This window comes from Arabidopsis thaliana, chromosome 5 (assembly GCF_000001735.4).
Source record: "Arabidopsis thaliana chromosome 5, partial sequence".
In the NCBI taxonomy this organism is placed as follows: domain Eukaryota; kingdom Viridiplantae; phylum Streptophyta; class Magnoliopsida; order Brassicales; family Brassicaceae; genus Arabidopsis; species Arabidopsis thaliana.
In genome coordinates, this window is record NC_003076.8 from 24,709,787 (window position 1) to 24,728,681 (window position 18,895).

Below are 18,895 nucleotides of genomic sequence, written 5' to 3' on the forward strand. Positions count from 1 at the left end.
CTTCTTCGGTCTCTTATTATGAATTTATGATCATGATGGGAAATGGTGTGTTCTGCCAAAAAAACAAATGAGACTAATCCATGTCTCAAGAGTGAATGAAGAGTATCTCCACTTCGTTGACTCAATAAATAAGAGGCAGAGCCAAAATGGCCCCATAAAGTTGACAAATGTAGGATGAGGATAATCAAAGCACCAAGTGCATGCATGAACTTTACATGTCAGATCCATACCTAGGGGAAGATCCGATTATGTCAGATTCTTATCTTATTCTGAATGGACAATTTGAGTAACTACAGTATTAGTTCATGCAAGAAATTCTCTTTGTTTTTTTATAACGAGTGATAGCTGACACTATAGAATACATAACTCGCTAATCTCAATTGTTTTAACTATTATAGTTTCTGAGGTATAGAAGGTGACTTTAGCCTCCTTAAGACTTCTTTTGCATGTGTCTCACTTCGGAGCCTCGTTCTCTGATGATCGAATCCCTTCCTCAATACGCTACAAACACACAGAAGAATATATGGTTACTGTTTATTTTTGTTGAGAATTTAGACTTTCAAAGCTTTGAATTTGCTGACTTCTTCTTACCTGAAGAAGATAGTTGTGAAGCCAATCTAGTGTCTGTGGGAATGTGGTGGCCGATATATTTACAACAGTCACCCCCTGATTCACGAATACGAAATGTAAGAACCTAAAAAAACCTGAACAGAAATTTTGATTGATGAAGAACCAAACAAACCTGTGAATTAAAGGAACAAAGGTAGTCTTCAATGGTCTTTAGGTTTGTTATTAGTCTATCTTTCTCCTGCAAAAAAAGGAAAGCCAAACAAGTGTTCATACAACTTTCAAGTTCAGTTTAGATCTCTTTAAGCTTTAAGTTGTATAATAGTACCTTAGTGGTATATTTCTCTCCAGATGTACGGGAAGAGATCCACTCCTCTAGCAAAGCCTGAGAAAATGAGATTAAAGAAAATAAAGAACTGAGAAATGACTACTTTTCGAGTTATATAGCTTGAAAGAAACAAAATTTTGAATCACCTTATGATCGAATTCAGACATCTTTAACACAATAGATATGACTATTGGTTCAGGGCCAGATTTCGTCTTTCCACTTCCATCTGCAGATTTGCTTTTCTTTTCAGCATCTTTTGAACTTTCAGCTGCACACACACGAAACGAAATAGAACTTTACACTCACATAGAAGCAAATGGAAGAACAATCACAAGAAGAAAAGACTACACTGAAAATACTTTGAAGCATACCGTCGATTGTACATTGTGTAACTTTTTCTGAGAGGTTGTTCGCTTCTACAGATGCCACAGCTTCCTCATGAGAATGGGGTTTCACAGCACTATTGTCGGTTTCTTTCGTGTTTGAAGAACTTGCCTCGGGATTTTTGTCCGAGGTTAGATCTTTCGAAGAGTTTGTTTCGCTGCTGCTCTTCTCGGGATCATTTGATGGAGTTTTGTTCTCATCATTCATTAAGTATATGCTTGGATCTAAATGTCTTCCCTGTGATTACTTGGCCAAGATTAGAAAACAGGTGTAATTGCCGAAATATAATCCAAATGTATGGAGCTTTCACAAACAAATTTACCTCAATTATAATGGGTTTCCCATCTTTCATTGCTTTCTTCAAATCACCACCAAGTCCTATACAACCCCAAGCCATTGAGTAATGTCAAGAAAAAATAATGTAGAGAGTAACAAATCTACAAACACAAAATGAAAACAAAACCAAATGAAGCATACACCAAAGAGGAAGTACCTTTCCGAACAATTCTGCATTCTCTACAGAATTCAGTAATCAACTCTTCTGATGAGCCGAATTCTCGAGTCCATACAGGGGTTGATGTCAACGGAGCACTACATTAAACATAAACAAACGTGCTTATGCGCTAATCTATAGCCCGGATTGTAACTCTTAGACTAGAGGATAACAATGTACATAACTAAAAAGGAGAAAAACGTACTCAGTTGCTGTTCGAAGCAGCTCATAAACCATGTCTGTCTGTGTACACAAAAGGCCACATTTGAAAATAAACAAACATAAGAAAATGAGAACAAACTGATGAAGAAGGGTTTAGGAGCAAGTTACTTGTAAAACGTTTGGCAAGTTAAGTCTCTGAGCAAGTTGTGTAGCTATAGTGGACTTGCCAACACAAGCTGTTCCGCAAACGAGTATGACAAGAGGTACTCTTTGATGATGAAATCTACAAAACCAAAAGTATAACATTCAAAAAATATGAACTTTGAGAAAAGATTTTCAAACAAGTAAATATCATATACTAGCGTTTTACTTTGTCATCATGTTATAACGATTAATGTACTCTTCTCCATAACCACGTCGCTCCATTAGCTGCAAATTTCAACCAGTAACAGATTACTTCAATGTTCATAAGACATCCAAGATAAGTTTTAGCGAGGATCTAAAGATATGTACCTTAAACAAATTGGTTTCCAAATCAGACTGAGAGCTGCAAAAAGAGACAAAGCAAATTATGTTACAAACAAGATCAAGGTTATGTAAATTGAATCGATAAGAAGAAGAAGGACGAAATGGGCATACACATCAAGAAGACTGTTGTCAATTAGAAGCTTCTTGAGTTCAAGAGAAATCTTTATAGCTTCATGATTTGGGATCTGAGTCAAAATTGGCAAATATTGTAACCAATGTTATTATAGAATTATTCAGTACTAAATCCTAGAATCTGAAGAAGACTTAGATGTCGAAATTGAACAAACCTTAGTAACAGTTAACATTCTACAGACTAAGAATCGAGACAGAACATAGTAGTGATCTGCGTTGTCTCCAAGCCATACTTTGACCTTAAAAAAGTTGCCGTCAACAAAAAAAAAAAAAAATCAGAAATTTGAAAAAGAAGAAGAATCAAAAACCACCCAAATCGAAAGAAAAAACGAACCTTGACGAAATCGTATTTGGAAGAAGCGTTACGAGGAGAAGAAGGAACAGAAGAGAATGATCGGATGTTGATATCTCGAGGTTCGTGTTCGCCGTTGTTGATTATTCCATTAGTTTTTTTTGTTGTCATTGAAGAAGAAGACGATGATGATTCCTCTCTGTCCTTCATCTTCAAATTTTGAGTTTTTTGAGAAGAGGAAATTTCGATCTCTCTGATTAATAATCTGTTGATGTTTCCGACAATCTGACTTCTTTAGGACATATACTCTGTTTTCTTTTTCCTTTATTTTTTTTGCTTAACAAATAAAATTACAGTATGATTAACATAGATAGCCCAATATCAATTATGATTAGCCCATATTAAGAATTGAATCCACGTTTATTTGGGCCAGCCCATAATAATTTTGTTATTTGTTGATTCTGCTTCTTTGATTTTTGATTTTTGATTTTTTTGGGTTTTGATTCTTTCAGATATATATGTTAACAACTTCCAACTAAAACTTACTACTCATACCCATTAGCTTACATGAAGCCATCTCAAGTTCAAAGTGAATTCTATCCTAACCATGTGCATCGCGTATGAGGGTTTCAACGGTCATCCACCAGTTACATAACGTTATTTATTTAGGTCCCTAAGCCCAAATCTACAACATAGTGGCAGATTTCCAATATTTATAATTTTACTGGTTTATTGGCGGGATGAGCCAGGCCCGTGCAGTAGTGCAACGCATGGGCGACTCGTGAAAACCCAGATAGCAAGCTACCTTAGTGGGTTTTCTCCCTTAAAAAATAGAGTTAATATCGTGTGGGCCGATGGCCCACATATCAGATATTAAACTGATAAGAACAGATACTACACTTGATCTTAGCCAAAAGGCCGAGAAAGGTATGAATTGTTCGTGGCCGTGGCCTCGTTATTTATACTACTCGTCTTGTCTTCACCTCTTAAATTGTTAGCGATGTGGGACTTTGGAACGAGTTAAAAGTTATTTAAAATAAAACAAACCGCCTGTTTCTTTTAGTGGGCTTTGCACGACTCCCCCTAATCGGATTTTTAATCCACACGTAGCCCAGATAATATCAGATTTTGGTTTAGCGTAACCGGACCAAGATTTATATTCAAATTACATGTATATTGCATAGCAATCACATTGTTTTTTTTTGTAGCAATGACATTCTTAAGTTCATAAATTTAACATTTACAACGTCAAAGGTAGAAAAGAAGTATGAACAGTTTATAAGTACTCAATTTTATTGCCTCATTTTTCAATGGATGCTCCTTGGCTGTCATATGTATTAGAGATGTTGATGACACTAGCCTTTATCGAACATTCAGGATGTACTTAAACTTGCCAAAAAGAATCAGAAACTATGGACATTTCTTAATCCGAAGCTTAAAAGTTACTTAGTCTTTCTGCTATTGTCCTCAATCACTAGTCTTTATCACTAGGAAAGTAATCTGTCACACTTGGTCGATCTAAAAATGATAATTATAAGTCAATAAAAATGATATATAATACAGTTTTAAAATCAAAGTTTGACAATATATAAATGTCATAAAAAGAAATGAGAGAAAACAAAAAAGGGTCTCACTCAGCACCTGTAAATTCAAATCAATACACCATGACCATGGATGACAAAGCTCTTCTCAAACTTCCCATCAGCTCGTCGTAGTATTGACTCAAAGCCGAGGATGCCCTGATGAGTCCCGTAAAGAAACACATAAGTGAGAACTGGCGAAAAATGCAGACACAAAACATAAAATGCTTGAATGGGTCATGCAAGCAAAATTGTGTGTACCTTTATGGAGCTATACAAGGAGAGTTTTTTTTTGTTTTCAAGAACGAGGAGCAGCCATTTGCTGTTTCTTTATCCTCTCGTGCGACTTCACCATGCTGTAAAAGAGCACAAGAGATAAAGAGTTTCATCCAAGTTATTCACTTCACAGACTGAGTTCCATGGTTTTTGAAATTGATCGGTTGGTTACCTGATATCATGAGGGGTGATGAACATCCACTGCGATCCTTCTCCAATTGCAAAATCCACCAGTGCGTCCAAGCTAATTTTCCGACTGACTGCATCCTATATTTCAGAATCAGAAAGTTAAAAATGTTAGTCTCATCCCAACGTAAAGCTCGTAAAAGAGAGAATTCTTAAAAGGACATAATACCATAAACACATCAAACTCATCCATTGCTCGAAACGGGGCTTCTGTCATCTCGTGAAGAGCTAGTGCAAAACATAAAGTTGAGAAAGAACGTTCTCCGCCTAGTATAATGAGAAGAGCGTTACACATAGGAAATGTCTTTATATGGCAATGAATCAGATGTATGATTTTTAAGAGTGTGGAAGGATGCAGTACCTGAAAGACCTTTGGTGTCTCGAACGACATTGCTTGTTGCGTCTTGAGGCATTTTAACCTGTCATAAAGAACGATATCAATCAGATGACGTAATAATATGGGCACGCTAGTAGCAAAAACCGTACCATGGCAGTGTCAATTACCTCTATGGACAAAGTTTTATTTTCATAACTGACTTTGATGTGTCCGCTGATACCTTTCTTTCCCAAGTGAGCGTTGAATCTGCTTAGAAGATTAACGTCAAAGAAAGCTCCATATGGAAAAAAAAATCATACTAATCTCAAGAGACAACCGAACTACAGATTTATCTATGTAGGTGGCAATGGGGAAAGCGACTCTTACTGCCATGTTAACTGGCGCCGAAGAAGAGATGCATTTCTTTGAAATTTGGCCCACCGTGAATCTAGAGCATTTTTGCAGGCCTGATCAAATAGTGATGAATACATTAAACGATAATACGATAACAACACAAAGAGCTTTAACATAAACAGATCTGCAGACTCAACCATGAGTTTTTCTCGATGGTCTTGATAGGATTTGCGCTTCTTTGCAATCTTTCGTTCTAGGCTCTCATACATCATCCTAAGGTCATCAATTGATTCAGAAAACCTGCACGAACAAAATTGAAGCACGTAATTTACTGTCACAGGTCGTTTCTGTGTGAAGGAAAAAAGCTGAAAGGCAATATTAAAATACGCACTGCTGATTCTCTCGATGAAGTCTCTGATTCATTCTGGTAATCTGAGCACTGAGTTGCTCAGGAGTACTCCCATCCCAGGGACCCAAAGATTCTATCTCACTCTCAGGACAAATTTCAGAGGCCTTCTGGTCACTTTCCTGAAATTTCAGCACATGCAATTCATAACCACAGAAAAATGAACCCTGGGCAATAATAACCTACAAGATAAAAAAATTCTACAGCTAATACACATTACTCCAGTAGCTAAGTTCCATAGACTAGACAACATGTCATACCGGGTTTCAAACTGGCCATTTCCTTAGAGAGGGTTTACAAGAGATTAAGAGAGGTATCTATATATATATATATATATATATTGTGTGTGTGTGTGTTGTATAGAACGGAAAGAAGTTGCAAATGTCATTTCGAAAAATTTCTGAGTAATTGCTTATTATATGTACCTTTCGCTTATTTTTAAGCTCCTCGTAGTTAGCCTCAGCATTCTTAATATCAGGTAGGACCTTGTTTTTCATTATGTTCTCGTAATGGATTTTCTCCTGAAACAGAATCAAGCTTACATTCTACATGCAAACCAAGTAAAAAAAATCTTCACGTCGAAAAAAGAAGGGGTACCGCTTCGGCAGACTGAAGGTCTTTCTCAATCTTCTTTAGCTCATTCTCTGCTTCCTCAAAGGCATCAATTTCACCCTTGGCTGACTCTACATGCACGTTTTGAGAAAAAGTAAGAATAGAGTCGGCCACTCAATCAAGAAGATCTATTCATGTTCGACCACACCACAAGAAAAAGATACAGGTGTTTCAGAAACAGTGGTCTATCACACACATACCACGCATGTTCTCAAATAAAGCTGTAAGTTTATTAGCCTTTAGCTCAGCTTCTTTCAAGCAGTTTTGGAGCTTCTCAAGGAAAGCTTCTTTCTCATCTATCTCTTCTAGGTCTTTCTGGCATATTAATTAGAAAAGAAGAAAAAATACATGAGGAGAAGGCGAAAACAGTAACAATAAAGAAAAATTCCAACAAACTAACCATGATTTCACGTTGAAGCTCATTAACACTTGAAGAAGGTAATGCTTCGATCTCAGCAGCGACTGTATTCTTCAAATCGTGCATCTCAAGTTCCTTTGTCGTCAAAACCTTCTCTGCTTGGCTGCGGTGCTTCTGCACAAGCCGAACAAAGAAAAATATGGAAACGGTTATGGATACTAGCGAACTAAAGCTTTGTAAATTCAAGCTAATCATTTCAGTTAAGATATATAAAGACTGGGAACTCTAGTTTCTACTGGATTAATCAATGAGACAATACCTTCAGTTGGCGCACTTTCAACTCAAGTTCCTCAAGATTCTCCTCTGCCTCCCTCTTACGTCTCATGCATTGATTTATCTCGTTTTGTTCTTTTGAAGCCTCTATTTCAAGATCCTTGATCTGGTCATCAAAAGAAGCACAGAGTCGCGAAGGTCTACGAGAAAGAGGAGGAAGAGTAGTCTGAACTGGCCCACGAAAAAACCTGGGGTAAGAGTAGATAAATTAGTGTTATGATTGAGGAGGATATTCCTATATCCCTTAGATGCTCTCAAGTCAATCCCTTTTAACTAAAAATGACTCTTATTTTACACGACTAAGATATTGTAGATGTTGTAGATGCAAGACAGTCGGATATCTCATATTCTGGTCCCTTCAAGATAAGTTGAAGGGATTTTGAAAATGAAATATATCAAACAAAAAGCTTCTATTGTTTGAAGCTTTTTGTTTGTCTTATGGTGGAAAATTGATATTGGAGAAATCCAGAGCCAGGATACAGAAAGAGGGGTGCATGTCATTGTTCAAAATTCTATTTCAAAAGAAAAGATTATCCCCCGCCATGCAAAGGATTTGTTTTTGTTTGCAAGGGGAGAGATATAGCGGGATTGTCCATGCCAAATCTAACAAATTACTTACATTTTGTATCCGTCTAAAGTGTAAACCTCCTTCAGATTTGAGAGCCTTTTCCCAAATGCAACCGCCTTTCCCTCCTCATAATTTTCTGCAAGCACTTGCCTCTCAACACCACTCTGAAATATTCAGAAAACAAGACTAAAATATGAACACCGTCATAAAAGGCTGTAAGAATGAAGAAATTTAGTAAGTGGAGGGAAAATTTGAAAGTACAAACCTGATCCACCAAGACATTAAGGACGGTTGGGTTATCAGAGTCTATGACAGAGAATATAGTTGGGTGTTCTGTCTGAGGCACCATGTGCCTTGGTATATTTAACCTGCATAAATGAAGAGATAGCAAATATTTGCGTTATAAAGCTACCCATTCATCAATGCAGATGGTTAAAAGGAAATATGAAAATGCTTATTTCGAGTTTGAACCTTGGTCTCGAAAAGTCATAGATGATAATCTTAAGATTTCTATAGTTAGCTTCATTCGCACAGCCTCTTAGAGTGAGAGAATCTTTGTGATCAGTCACAATGAAGGCATTTAATAGGGTTCCAAGAGCTTGTTCAACTGAAGAAGCCCATTTATTGCCATTGACTAAAGTCTGCAGAACATCACACCATTAGAAGAGACTTTTTAACCCACAAAATGTTCACATCAAAAGATTGTTACAGCAACAGTTGCACATGTCAATATAAGATAACAAGTGAAATAGTTTGTTTGGTGCACAGATTGCAAACGAAACGAGTAGAAACTTACCACATGGGAGCCAATAGGACCAATTGGTGGTTTTCTAAATCTACGATGATTTCTCTCAATAGCCTGCAGAAGATTAATGACTCTGTCCCCTCCAAATGCAGTAACCTGGTGAGCATGTATGTATTTGTATGCCTCTTAGATATTTCCGAAAGAGGCTTGACAAGATCCAGTTGAAACACTATATTTTGTGATGAAATAACTATGATGCACCTTATTTGTTTGATGTTTCTTCAGATCATTAATGTTCGAGGTTATGAATCTTTGCCTCTTTTGATGGTTTTTAATCTAGAAGCAAAAAAAGGACAACGAAAAGATTGAGGTGTTAATTGCAATTGTAAACAACCTGCATATGAAACTGATTGAAAAAAAAGACTTCAGATTCATGTGTAAGTAATAGGTATAGTTGTACCATATCCTCGATGTGTTCCATCTTTTTCCTCCCTTCAAACGCTTTTTCCAAGAAGCAGTTCTCTTCCTCTTTCAATCTAAAGTATCAATCTTTAAAACATGTTTAAAGACGAGAGAGAAGACTCCGAAATGCTAAGCAGACGAAAAGGAAACAGAAAACTTAAGATCATAACCTGGAACGCAATGTTTCAACTTTCTCAACCTCCTGCTCCAAATATTTTAGTTTCTCCTCGATTTCAGATTGTTCAGCCTACATAATTATCAACCTATGAGAAATATGCACAAGTATATCTGTCCATGTATACACACCTTCACAATATCTTGATCGTTAAGCCAAGACACTCAGCACAAAAGAAACATGACATAGTTTTTCCTTTTTAAGATATGTGACTGATATTGGGGACCTGTGTGTTCTTCATTGTCTGTTCATTGATATCTCCAACTTGCCGTTCAAGCCTTCTAACACGATCCTTAATCTTTTGAACATAATTGCACTTATGATTGAATTCTTCTTGTAGAGCAATTTTTTCTCGTACAGCCTAAAATAAGAACACACAAAGATCTATCAAGAACACACATACAAGATGTGGACAATTACTTATACCGAAAGCAACTTTTCAAAACTAATCTAAACTAATAATAAGCATATTAGAGCCTTGCAGCCCATTTGCCAAAATCCAGTATTTTTATTTGCTTCACCCTCTTACAAACACTGAACAAGAAAATATATTTTGTTAAATAAGGGAAGATAATTTGTCAATTCTTTAGGCAAAATTCCACCCACTAGATCCCTCTTAAAACTAAGTTTACAAACCGTCTTGGCTGATTGGTGAAAACTCTCTATCTCTCTCTTCATTGCAGTTGATTCATCCATCAGACACGCAACTTGAGCTTTCTTCTTGGTCAACGTATCCCTTAATGATTCCACTTTTCCCTACAAAAAGGTCAATGATAATCAACCAGTCTGAGCTCGAAACATGAATTAAGCAATCATTCACTCATCAGTAGACCCCTACAGTAAGGCAGGCGAAGGTTTGCGCTCTAAGAAAATTGAACATGTTAGAGGCAAAACCTCACATAAACATATGGAACCAATATGGCACACATTAACTATGCCCAATGAGAAAGTTTTACGTTGGGAATACCACAAGACTCTACATAATCAAACTCTCTCTTTTATACAGCTAAAAACTCCATTTTTATCTTATGATGGCCAGGTAGGATATCAGAGAGAAGTTACAACTTGTAATGCACCCAGCATCTTTACCTTTCGATTTTTGTAGCCATCCAAATTTCGGATGAAGGAAAGTATGTATTACTTACCAGTTCCCAATCTATTTTAGCTTGGCAAGTCGGTATACGTTCTTTAAGCTTCACAATCTTCTCAGTCTGTTCCTGGAGCTGCCTATCCACATCATATACCCATGACCAAGCCAGTTTCTTCTTCAACTGCTGCAACCTTTGAGCTATTTCTTCAACTTGTTCCATATTCTTTATCTTTCCACGCAACTCACTGATCTCCTTTTCTATTGGTTTAATTGTGTTCTCCAATTCATCGACTATAGCAGTTGCTTTTGTCAAGTGTTCGTAGATACTTTGGAGAAGATCATTGACTTGCTGAAGAAGGGTTGCCTTAAAAAAGAACTAGATAGCGAAAATTTTCAGCCATAATAACAACATGGTTGACTTTGATATATATATCAATTCACGTGACATACCTTGAATTTATCTTTGTCATTTCCAGAATGTAAGAACTCCCTGCTTTTGTCTTGACTCATTACCACACACGGATTTTCAACATCAATCTACACATGTAAAATATAATAAGAATACAGTACTGAGTATGCCAAGTATCTGATATCACTTAATACTTTCTAAAATTTTGAATGAACGGCCAAAACTCACATTAAAATGTTCAACAAGTTCCCGTAGCTCGTCCCTTTTGTTACTTACTTTTTTTCCTGCAGAAAATAAGAAATCAGAAAAACATTTTAAATCAATAGTTTTATATATATGCACATAACACAAAGATAGAGTTGTTGGAGAAGAAAATAAGAACGGAGACAGGCATCACAACAAACACGGGGGCTATGAGATAAACTGTAAGTCAAACTATAAATTATTATAGAGAGTACAATGAATTAACCTAGATAATCTTTGAGAACAGTAGCTGTAGCAGACTCAGTTATCCTGCGTTCGATAATTATAACGCCACCATAAATTTCAGGCTTAAAAGCATCCTCTCCACTGTTTTTCATTTCTACTTGGACAACGGCATAGCTGCAAAGAAATCCAACCAAATTGGAAAGGAATTTCAGTCACTCTTATCATTAGTCATCTCCTAATCAATGACAAGAGACAATCTAAAAAATTTAAGAAAGAAGAATAAGCGCCACTAAACATGTCCTATTTTCACTTCCAATCTGCAAATCTGATATTTAGACAAAACACAGTGCAAGTGTACAAAACCTGCATCCAGTTTTAATGAAATCCTTTAGAGTGGCAGCACGCTGAGTCCCTCTCGCTCGACATCCAAATGCAACACATAGTGCAGTCAGTATTGCACTCTTACCACCTAAGATTTTTAATCAAAAGTCCAGATTAAAACTCTTGGTCATGACTGTGAGAAACCAATTCTAAATAAATAAAAAAGACATTTCCACTACCTCCTAACCTGAATAGTGAACACAATTGAATCAAATTGAAAAATCTGGATATCAAAATTAGGCGAAACCCAATTCCCAATAAGGCATGCGTGATTAAATTCAGTCAATCAGAGCTCTAAAAAACATTTTTTTAAACAGAAGGAGAAGACTTACTTCCGTTTTGGCCGGTGATGAAATTAACCCACTCGCCAAACTCAATCTGGAGATTACTATGGCACATGAAATTCTCAACTTTGATCCTCAGAATCGAACCCGACCCAGAACGTTGTTTGATGAATGAATCACTGGCTCGAGCACCAGATTTTACCATGGCTTTTCGCGTTCTAGGGTTTCTTCTCTCACTCGGTTGAAACAAATTAGAATAGAGCAAGTTCCATTGATGCGACTGCTTAGGGCGGGAAAGAGATTGCTATTGTACGTCGCGTGTACTATATTCCGCTGTCTTTACCGTACGATGATGATGATCTCGAGATCTTATGACCGAACACAAATGGGCCTTAAAGTTCCCCCTAATATGGCCCATTAGCTACAGTTGTTTTTAGCCCAATAGACCCTTTTTCTTTTGGTCAACAGTAGTGTTCACTGTAAGAAAGAAAAAAAATTAAAATCTTAACTAAATTAAAATAATTTTATACTACAAAAGTGTATTTGTTTTACGGTGTGATTAAATAGATTTTCAGATATTGTGCATAATTTTCCGGAAATATCATGCACATTCCTATCATGTTCACGTTGTTCGATTCAAATACATTCGATTATAATTTATACGTTAAATTATCTATAGTTATTTGTATAAAACACGAAAAAACTACTGTTACTTTTTTTATATACTTTTTCTGTTTTAATTTGATTGTCTTTCTAACACTAAAATTTTATTTCGTAATAATCGTCATTTTAGATTTTCAATATAAATATTTGATAAAACTTTCAATAATATCCTTATTGTTCAATGTCGTAACCAATAAAAATAAATAAAAAATTTAATTGTTTTCTTAACTTTTATGTAAAAATCCTAAACGACGACTATTTTAAAAAAAAGAGAGTAAGAAAATAAAAGATTAGCTTGTATATAATTGTTGACTTTGTTTTTTTTGACCAGAATAAAATATGCTTGTAACTAAATGTGAGAACATAATGAACAAACACTTATGTTAAGTGGTTAACTCCTTTTGAACAGAAATTGTGTTCCTCCCTCTCATGCATCTATATATATATATGAGTATCTCCACTGATTCAAAATCACATAATATTCACAAACACTTTTCGCATTAAAAAGCAATCAAAATCTTTAACGCCTAAAAATTTTGTAGTTTTTTTTTTGTGTTTTTCATCGTCAAAATGTATTCACTTCTCAAGAAAACAAAAATCTGTCAGGTGTGCAAGAAATCATTTTCAAACGGGAAAGCTCTTGGTGGTCACATGAGAGCTCACACTTTGAAATTTTTCCCTGGATCATCTTCATCAACTGGCTCGATCACTCCATCACTACGATCATGCAACAACCTTGGAGCAAGCTTTAGAAGACCTAATGAAACAGTTCTGGCGAGATTTGTCCACACCAGTGAAGTTGTTGGTGGTCCAAAGCCAGATCTAAACAAAGAAGCTGAGCAACGAACAACTGTCAAGAAAAAGATCGTCGTGGATTTGGAAGAGGAAAATTCGATAGAGTCTGAAAGCGATATAACTATTGAAGAAAGTGCTTTATGTCTTTTACAAATGAAGGATGACAACATGTCAGAATATCTTCAGAATCTGAAATCGATTGATAGTTTGGTATCAACTCGAAAAAGAAAAGATACTGAAAACTATATCGAAATAGATTCTGATGAAAATCACGAAGATAGTGATGATGAGTACGTTGTTGAAGATGAAGATGAAGACAATGAAGATGACGATGTTAAGTCTCTCACTTCAGATGTGGAAAACCTAATAGGAGACAGCGATGAAGATGATGATGATTATGGTGATGAAAACGCATATTACGGTGGAAAAAGGAAAAGGGGTAAGAAACAAAGTAAATATACGTGTGATACTTGTGGAAAAGTTTTACGTTCGTATCAGGCATTAGGTGGTCATCGAACGAGCCACAAATACAAGCGATTGAAGATTTCCGACAAGAATTATTTCGGGGAAGATGGGCCAATAGTTCGACGACAATACGAGTGTCAAATTTGTAACAGAATGTTTGCATCTGGTCAAGCACTTGGTGGTCACAAAAAGATTCACTATATGTTCCTAGCTCCAGCCAAGTAACTTGTCGATTTCCACCAAGTGACCATAGAATCTATGAAGCGTACCTAGATTTGGGTGACTAGTTGAGATAAACAAATAATAAAAAGAAACATGCTTTCTTTTCTTTCTGTTTTCCGACTAATAAAACATGTTCTATGTTTTTATGTTGTTAACCCTTTTTAAGTTTATTTTCCTACATCAATAAAAGTTGTTTTAAATTTTACTCTGAAATATATTTCTCCAATATTTTATTCGTAAAAATTAAACTAAATTTTTTTTTATCAAAAATAAGTTTTGTTTGACTAGCTATAGGCAAAGATATATAATCCAAATATGTCAACTGATTAAATATTAACAATATAATAAGAAACATAAATTCTTAACATATAAACTTTAATGTAGATGCAAGGAAAAATATCTATATGTCAATGCATGTTAGTTTTTTTTTTGTTTTATGCATGTTAGTTTGCTCCAAAATAGGACAATGATATACAGTATACCACATTGGTGCAATCGATGCAAAGAATACACATGCTGATGATAGGGCCAAGATAATGGACGCCAACTCTCTTTAAATATAAATCTCTTACTCTTAAGCCCAAAAAATGTAGTTGCATGATCGATCTTCCTCAAAGCAAAATTCGAAACATTCCGATATTCATATAACGAAAAGAAACAAAAATACACTCATATCATATATACTAGTAACACCCTTAAAAAAAACCTACAATTACATTAAAAACTCCAAATACAAAAAAAATATATATATATAAACAATCACACCCCAATCCTTTGACATTTAACATCATGACCAACATCAACACTACAAACATCTTCGAAATTGACATCATTAACATCACCAACGACGATCACATTATCCCCTACTGTCTTCCTCTTTGGCTTTGCCTCTTGAAGAATCAACAACACATCTCTCATCGGCGGTCTGTCTGTCGGACTCCGGCTTGTACACAACAACGCAATTCTCAACATTTGTTTCATCTCTTCTCTTATAAGACTACACGACCTACCCATGCTTTTGTCTAGAACTTCTTCTACATCTTCTTTCGTCTTCAACTTTGATCTAACCCAATCCACGATACTGTTACCTTCTCCAAATTCCGGTTCCACCGATCTTTTTCCGGTGATTATCTCTAATAAAATCACTCCATAGCTATAGATATCACTCTTTTTATCCACTTGTAAAGTGTAAGCATATTCTGTAACCAAAACAAACAAAATTAAAATTTTAGTCATATTTGTCAGATGTTGTCATCCCAACAAAAAGAATGTTTAACAAACGGACAAAATTCGAATAATAAAAACAAAGGGACAAAAAAGTACAAAATTTAAAATTTGGGGAAAGTAAAGAATAATCAAAAAAAGTTAAGGGTACCTGGTGCAATGTAACCGTACGAACCGGCGACGACGGACATGGATTCGTCGGTTTGAATAAGCTTCGCGACGCCGAAGTCCGCCACACGCGCCTCGAAATCGGCGTCGAGGAGGATATTGCTAGGTTTCAGGTCACGGTGTACAATCACCGGATCACAATCATGGTGGAGATAACAGATCCCTTGAGCCACTCCAATCGCGATCTGATACAAAGCCGTCCATTCCGCCGCCGCGGTCATCGTCTTATCCCCACCGTGAAGAAGATCGTCTAAGCTTCCATTAGGCATGTATTCGTATAAAAGCATCGTGCAATCTCGATTCGTGCAACATCCAAGGAGACGAACGATGTTCCGGTGACGTACGTTCCCTAGAACATCAACCTCCGCCAATACGCCGCTCTTCCGCCGCCGGATTTTGCCGTTCTCTTTGTTTTTTCCCCAAAGTTTTTTCACGGCGATTATTTCTCCATTAGGCATCTCTGCTTTGTACACTGTTCCTGTTGATCCCATTCCGAGGATGTTATCAGTCTTTGAGAGACACTCAACCACATCATCCGCCGTGAAGTTTAGTCTCTGAAAAGCCGTTAGCTTCCACGGTCCTATATCTCCGCCGTTTCTTCCACCACCGTCGACTCTGTTTCCGTAGCTTTTCTGGAAGCATCTAGTGGCGGCTACAAGGACGAAGAATCCAACCCCAATCGCCGCCGCCAATATCCAAACAATAGCTCCGGCTGTTTTCTTAGGTCGTTCCTCTTTATGATGACCGTCTATATCTGCATTTCCGGCGTTAAACCTATCAGAATTGCAAGGTTTTCCGACGAGATCTCCACAGAGTCCTTCGTTTGAGGAGAAGAACGACGGATTCAGATGAGCGAAAGAACCACTTGGAATCGGACCGATTAGCTGATTATACGAAACGTTGAAGGTTGTGATCGTCTTAGAGCTTCCGAAATCGGAAGGGATTGTTCCGGTTAAGAGATTATGAGAAAGATCTACGTCGGCGATTGACGGAAGAGTTGAAATCTCCCATGGAATGATTCCGTTGAGATGATTTTGGCTGAGATTCAAACAGAGAAGCTTCTCGCAATGTCCGATGTCCCATGGAATCGTTCCGTTGAGTGAGTTTCCTTGTAGTTCAATCCTGTAGAAGCTTTTGCATCCAACGTAATTTGGGATTTCACCGATCAAATTGCTGAAACTCGCTGAGAAGATCTGTAGATTCGGAGCTTTCCATATGTTTTCCGGTAGTTTCCTGTGGAAGAAATTGGTTGAGAGATTCAAGTACTGAAGAACAGGAGCGGTGGCGAAATCCGCCGGAATTTGATCGGTGAATCTGTTGTTGCTTAAATCAACGAAAGTGAGGTTACGTAGAGAGCCGAATCCGATCGGAATTGTGCCGTTTAATCGATTGTTTTGACTCCGAAACCGCCATAGAGATTCGCAACGAGTCAAGCTCTTTGGTAGCTCACCTTCAAACATGTTGGAGAAGAGGATGAGTTTGTATAGCTTGTTTCCATGGCAGAGAGAAGAAGGGATTGTTCCGGTGAATGAATTGTTAGAGACGTCCATTGTCTCAAGTTTACCGTTTGATCCAAGCTTGTGTGGCAAAACTCCGGTGAAGTTATTGTTCCATAGAAACAATGTAGTAAGCTCAGGGAGTTCACCGATTCCTTCAGGTACTTCACCTGAGAGGTTATTGCTGATTAAGCTTAGCCATGTGAGGTTCTTCAAGGTCGAGAAGCCTGATGGGATACTACCAGAAAGCTGATTACTCGAAAAATCGAGAAGCTTGAGGGATTTCAAGTTGCTATAACTCTCTGGGATTTCACCGGTGAAACCGTTTTGGAATAGAAATAAAGTCTCTAGGTTTGAGAGATTCCCGAGTTCTTGAGGCAGAGAACCAGAGAGGCTGCAATTGGAAACGTCAAAGTACTTGAGATTTGAGAGTAAGGCAAACTCCGAAGGTATGTTTCCGTTGAAGTGATTATAACCGATTTCCATGTGTTGGAGCTCTGTTAAGAGTCCTAATCTAGGAGGTAGTTTACCTCCGAGGACATTTCCAGCTAAATGAATAAACTTCAATCTCTGTAAACCACCGTAAGCTGCTGGAATCTCTCCTTCAAAGTAACTTCCACCAAAGTTAAGCTCTTCCAAGAAACGAAGACGAGACACGTCACTAGGTAATAGACCTTCGAAGTTGTTGCTGAACGCATTGAAGACTTTTAAGAACTTAAGCTTGGAGATTCCGGGAGGAAAACTCGAGTCGAACGAGTTACGGCTGATGTCGAGGGTAGTGAGCTTGGTGAGATCAAAGATAGAAGTTGGAAACGAACCTTCCAAAGAATTCCCACTGAGATTTAAGTAGAGTAAGCTCGACAAGTAACGAATCTGTATAGGAATACGACCAGAGAGGTTCCGGTGAGAGAGGTCGAGGGAAATGACTTGAGCCGTTACATTATCACAGACTACACCGGACCAAGAACACCAAACGGCGTCGTTTTGACCGTTAACGGGGACTTTCCAGTCTTGAAAGGCAGAGGGAGGGCCAGAGAGAGATGTTTTAAGGGAAAGGAGAGACAAGAGTTGAGGTGAAAACTTGAGAGCTAAGGAATTGAAAGCAAAGAAAGGAAGTAGAAGAAGGAGAAGGGGATGAAGAACAAGAGAAGGAGAAATGTTCTTCTTTTTCATCGTAGCTTTTAGAAAGAAATTAAAGTGAAGTTGTTTGAGGAAGTGTGGTGATATTGTTGAGAAAGGTGTTAGTGTTGACAATGGTGGATTTAAGGGTTTGAAGAAGAAGAAGATGGAAGAAGAGAAGAGAAGAAGAAGTCATGATGAAGGTGATGATTGTGGAGTGCGTCTAATGGTCTGGCTTTTGTTGGTTAAGGCATTATGGTTTTTGTGTGGGGAAGAAAACAAAAGCAAAGAGAAAAAAAAAACTCAATCCATTTTCCACTCTTCTTTTACTTTTCTTACTTTTTTCAAATTACTGTACTTCGTATACTAGTACTTTTTTCTGTTTGTTACCTTTATTAAGTATGAACCAAAATAAAACGTATATACTATAATTGTAGATTTTGTTTTTGTTTTGCCATCATACAAGTATTGGGTAAAATCAGAAACCAAATCACACAATGCCACTCATATTAAAAACCGATTAATTAGATTTGCTAGTATCTTTTCTTTGTCCTTTAATTTCTTCTCCTCATTAAAATTCTTTTTTTTCCACTATGGTATTCTTTTTAAAAAACCTTTTGCATACAAATTGAATGTTCAATGGAATGTATACGCATGCAGATGTACAAGTACATAGATACACAATAAGCGAAAGTGGACTGTATTTATCCCAGTCACTCACAGGATCCAATAAAGCTAAAATCCTCTGTCTCTCCACTAACTCTCATGCCCACTACATATATGTGTGCGTATATAAGTTTTTACATATATATGAATTACGGTTTTTTTTTTTCGAACAACAATCTCGCGCCTAAAAGATTCAAGATTTTATAACAAATTTATTACACCATTCT

General features: G+C 37.0%; 4 protein-coding genes and 1 non-coding gene across 5 annotated transcripts; 1 reads left to right on the forward strand and 4 right to left on the reverse strand.

The window, feature by feature from the left end:
• Positions 1-75: 75 nt before the first annotated feature.
• On the reverse strand, positions 76-3,224 carry AT5G61450 (P-loop containing nucleoside triphosphate hydrolases superfamily protein). Its single transcript, NM_125538.3, has 15 exons — positions 2,929-3,224; positions 2,750-2,833; positions 2,574-2,647; positions 2,448-2,481; positions 2,305-2,363; positions 2,103-2,217; positions 1,978-2,015; positions 1,773-1,870; positions 1,602-1,657; positions 1,267-1,516; positions 1,042-1,163; positions 896-952; positions 743-808; positions 592-666; positions 76-501 (listed from the first exon to the last, which is right to left on the reverse strand). Exons 1-15 carry the CDS (start codon positions 3,094-3,096, stop codon positions 454-456), a joined length of 1,344 nt encoding a protein of 447 aa, NP_200953.1. The 5' UTR covers positions 3,097-3,224; the 3' UTR covers positions 76-453.
• Positions 3,225-3,477: 253 nt separating this feature from the next.
• Positions 3,478-4,308, reverse strand: U2.7. The gene has a single exon (NR_143365.1). It is a non-coding gene; the product is annotated as a U2.7; snRNA (small nuclear RNA).
• Positions 4,290-12,184, reverse strand: MIM (P-loop containing nucleoside triphosphate hydrolases superfamily protein). Its single transcript, NM_125539.2, has 29 exons — positions 11,899-12,184; positions 11,549-11,654; positions 11,226-11,359; positions 10,985-11,040; positions 10,798-10,884; positions 10,403-10,723; positions 9,894-10,013; positions 9,484-9,618; positions 9,253-9,329; positions 9,081-9,156; positions 8,882-8,956; positions 8,672-8,776; positions 8,347-8,516; positions 8,141-8,243; positions 7,927-8,039; positions 7,294-7,495; positions 7,017-7,148; positions 6,817-6,931; positions 6,602-6,687; positions 6,430-6,525; positions 5,990-6,126; positions 5,796-5,898; positions 5,632-5,711; positions 5,433-5,511; positions 5,290-5,347; positions 5,098-5,195; positions 4,915-5,009; positions 4,728-4,822; positions 4,290-4,625 (listed from the first exon to the last, which is right to left on the reverse strand). The coding sequence occupies exons 1-28, from the start codon at positions 12,053-12,055 to the stop codon at positions 4,765-4,767; spliced, it is 3,174 nt and encodes a 1,057-aa protein (NP_200954.1). The 5' UTR covers positions 12,056-12,184; the 3' UTR covers positions 4,290-4,625; positions 4,728-4,764.
• Positions 12,185-13,083: 899 nt separating this feature from the next.
• On the forward strand, positions 13,084-14,197 carry AT5G61470 (C2H2-like zinc finger protein; the record flags this gene model as incomplete). The annotated part of the gene is made up of 1 exon (NM_125540.2): positions 13,084-14,197. The coding sequence occupies one exon, from the start codon at positions 13,084-13,086 to the stop codon at positions 13,996-13,998; it is 915 nt and encodes a 304-aa protein (NP_200955.1). The 3' UTR covers positions 13,999-14,197.
• A 353-nt stretch (positions 14,198-14,550) lies between these two features.
• On the reverse strand, positions 14,551-18,458 carry PXY (Leucine-rich repeat protein kinase family protein). The gene is made up of 2 exons (NM_125541.2): positions 15,371-18,458; positions 14,551-15,194 (listed from the first exon to the last, which is right to left on the reverse strand). The coding sequence occupies exons 1-2, from the start codon at positions 18,054-18,056 to the stop codon at positions 14,755-14,757; spliced, it is 3,126 nt and encodes a 1,041-aa protein (NP_200956.1). The 5' UTR covers positions 18,057-18,458; the 3' UTR covers positions 14,551-14,754.
• Between the last annotated feature and the right edge of the window lie 437 nt (positions 18,459-18,895).

Bases quoted from the DNA above. Each gene is read 5' to 3' on its own strand.
- AT5G61450 (NM_125538.3), bottom strand. From the start codon at position 3,096: ATGAAGGACAGAGAGGAATCATCATCGTCTTCTTCTTCAATGACAACA. The intron at 2,482-2,573 runs GTATGCCCATTT...CTCTTTTTGCAG, and splicing joins GACAACAGTCTTCTTGATGT to CTCTCAGTCTGATTTGGAAA. The intron at 953-1,041 runs GTGATTCAAAAT...TCATTTTCTCAG, and splicing joins TGTCTGAATTCGATCATAAG to GCTTTGCTAGAGGAGTGGAT.
- MIM (NM_125539.2), bottom strand. From the start codon at position 12,055: ATGGTAAAATCTGGTGCTCGAGCCAGTGATTCATTCATCAAACAACGT. The intron at 10,724-10,797 runs GTATGTCACGTG...TTCGCTATCTAG, and splicing joins ATGACAAAGATAAATTCAAG to TTCTTTTTTAAGGCAACCCT. The intron at 5,712-5,795 runs GTTGAGTCTGCA...CTATTTGATCAG, and splicing joins ACCATCGAGAAAAACTCATG to GCCTGCAAAAATGCTCTAGA.
- PXY (NM_125541.2), bottom strand. From the start codon at position 18,056: ATGAAAAAGAAGAACATTTCTCCTTCTCTTGTTCTTCATCCCCTTCTC. The intron at 15,195-15,370 runs GTACCCTTAACT...TTTTGGTTACAG, and splicing joins GTACGGTTACATTGCACCAG to AATATGCTTACACTTTACAA.